The following is a 1954-nucleotide window of genomic DNA, read 5'->3' on the forward strand; positions in this document are numbered from 1 at the left end:
GACGGGACGTTGTGGTCCTTGAAAAAGAGGAGACTATTCGACCCATCGTGTCTGTACCTGCTCCCGAAAGAGTTACCCAGCTAGTCCCATTCTCCAGCCCTCTCAGTTCATCACTTTCAAATATGTATCCAGCTCTCTTTAGAAACCTCGTGAACAATATTTTCGCAATGTATTTCTTATCAGAGCTTACGGTGGTGTAGTTTTAAGTAACTCCTAATTCACATAGACAACATGGATCATTGATACTAATGGTTGGGCCACTGTCTATTCTGCTGACAGGCACAGGTAGGACTGAGACCCATCCCAGTGGAGGGTCTTCCACATTGGAGGGTTCAGGGAGCTGTCGGCTAATGCAGTTAGCGATTGGATGATATAAACGGCATCCCCGTTGATGCGGCGCTCATGCAGAAACGAAATCCAAGCGCAGTACTTACAATGTGACGGTCTGGTTCGGCAGGAGGCTGGATTGCAAAGTTTCCAACAACTCGCCATGACTGCACGCCACTTTGATTCGGATAATCTGTCTGCCTGGCCCTTTCGAGCGCTCACTGGTACAGCTGCAACTATCTATGATCAGGTCAGGGCAGCTTCTGTTGCCGGCTGTGACTCCAAACAATCCGGCGACTAAGTGCACCCAGAGCAAGAGTTTCATTGTGAATCGGATCTCGGGACCGAGTTCTGCAGCCCCCGTCTCACGTTGTCTGAACTGCTCATTTCACCAGTGAATGCCGCGGACAGCCGGGTTAGTGATAAGTCTGCAAACTCCTCTCTGACACTGTCCAATCTCACCTAATGACTGAGCATCGCCAGCATTTAGTTCCTTGCCAACTGTTGATGCAGAATCGCTGGCATTTGTCTCGGGAGGTACCATTCGGCTGGCATTGGTTTCGCTTATCGGGCTATCACTGGGTTTGAGCTCTGTGTCACACACACACACACAGGAACAGGTGACAGTCCTTGTACCAGGCTTCTCCCAGTTGACCAGCTGCAGCCTCGTCCCCTTTGAAACGCCGCACGTTTCACATTTCTCCAGCCACGGGCGGTCTGAGATCTCAAGGCACGGCCGCAGTTCGGCGTATGGCTGCCGAGTTGTCTCCACTGGCACGGTTTTTAGGAAAAAATATATAAAGATCCCCCCTCCTTGCGTGTGCAGCTGGAAACTCAACAGGTCCCGAGGTGCCGCGGCCGCGGCTCCAATGCGCTCAGCTCTGCCCAGGAGTGGAGCTGTCAGTGGGCAGCAGGCTTAGGGCCAAGTGGTTGTCAGTCCGCCCTAAATTCGCCCAGCCTCCAATCAGGCAGCCTTCAAACTTCCAGCGCTGTTCCTGCTTGCTGCTTGTAAGGGGGTGGGGAGACAGCTTGGCTGCAGTCTGCAATGGTTCACTGACATGACCACGTTCCCTTCGGCATTGTTTAGATTTGCCTTCAACAATGCTCCCCCGGCACAGTTCATCAAGTGGAGCAGGAAAGCGCCGAATTGTACAAAAGAAAACTTTGTTGTTGTTGTGTGTGCGGGAGAAATGCTGTGATTCACGTGACTCCACGAGAAAGGATACACGGCAAATGACTGACCTTGTATCTGTTTGTGTTTGCACCGTTACTTTCCCACTCATCTGTCAATGATAGTACACTGGCAGCGACACTCACTCGTTCCTGTTTCAAATATATATATATATACTGCGCCTCGTGTTTAAACAGGTTTTGAAACTCTCATATAGTATTTACATAACATATGTTTTCATATTTGATCGCAAGTAAATATATGCCTATCCTCTTCATAAGGTGCTGTGCAGTGATGTGCTCTGAAACCTCAAACAAGCTGATAGGACAGACAGCACTCATTATCTTCTAACAGCCTTTCACAAGAACAGATTATTTTGCCAGTGAAAATGCATTTCTTTCATTAAAAGAACACTTACTTTTGCTCATTGATAAGGAATCATTAAACACCATTTTA

The 1954-nt window shown here is 48.8% G+C and overlaps 1 protein-coding gene across 1 annotated transcript in view; it reads right to left on the bottom strand.

Annotated features, from left to right (window-relative positions):
- Positions 1-1415, bottom strand: part of LOC109937939 (adhesion G protein-coupled receptor A1) — a 458189-nt gene extending 456774 nt beyond the window's left edge. The window contains exon 1 of the mRNA XM_048609008.1: positions 435-1415. Within this exon, the coding sequence (XP_048464965.1) occupies positions 435-652 (218 nt within the window). The 5' untranslated portion in view covers positions 653-1415. The remainder of the gene's footprint in view (positions 1-434) is intronic.
- Between the last annotated feature and the right edge of the window lie 539 nt (positions 1416-1954).

Source organism: Rhincodon typus, chromosome 20 (genome assembly GCF_021869965.1).
Source record: "Rhincodon typus isolate 14 chromosome 20, sRhiTyp1.1, whole genome shotgun sequence".
Classification (NCBI taxonomy): Eukaryota; Metazoa; Chordata; class Chondrichthyes; order Orectolobiformes; family Rhincodontidae; genus Rhincodon; species Rhincodon typus.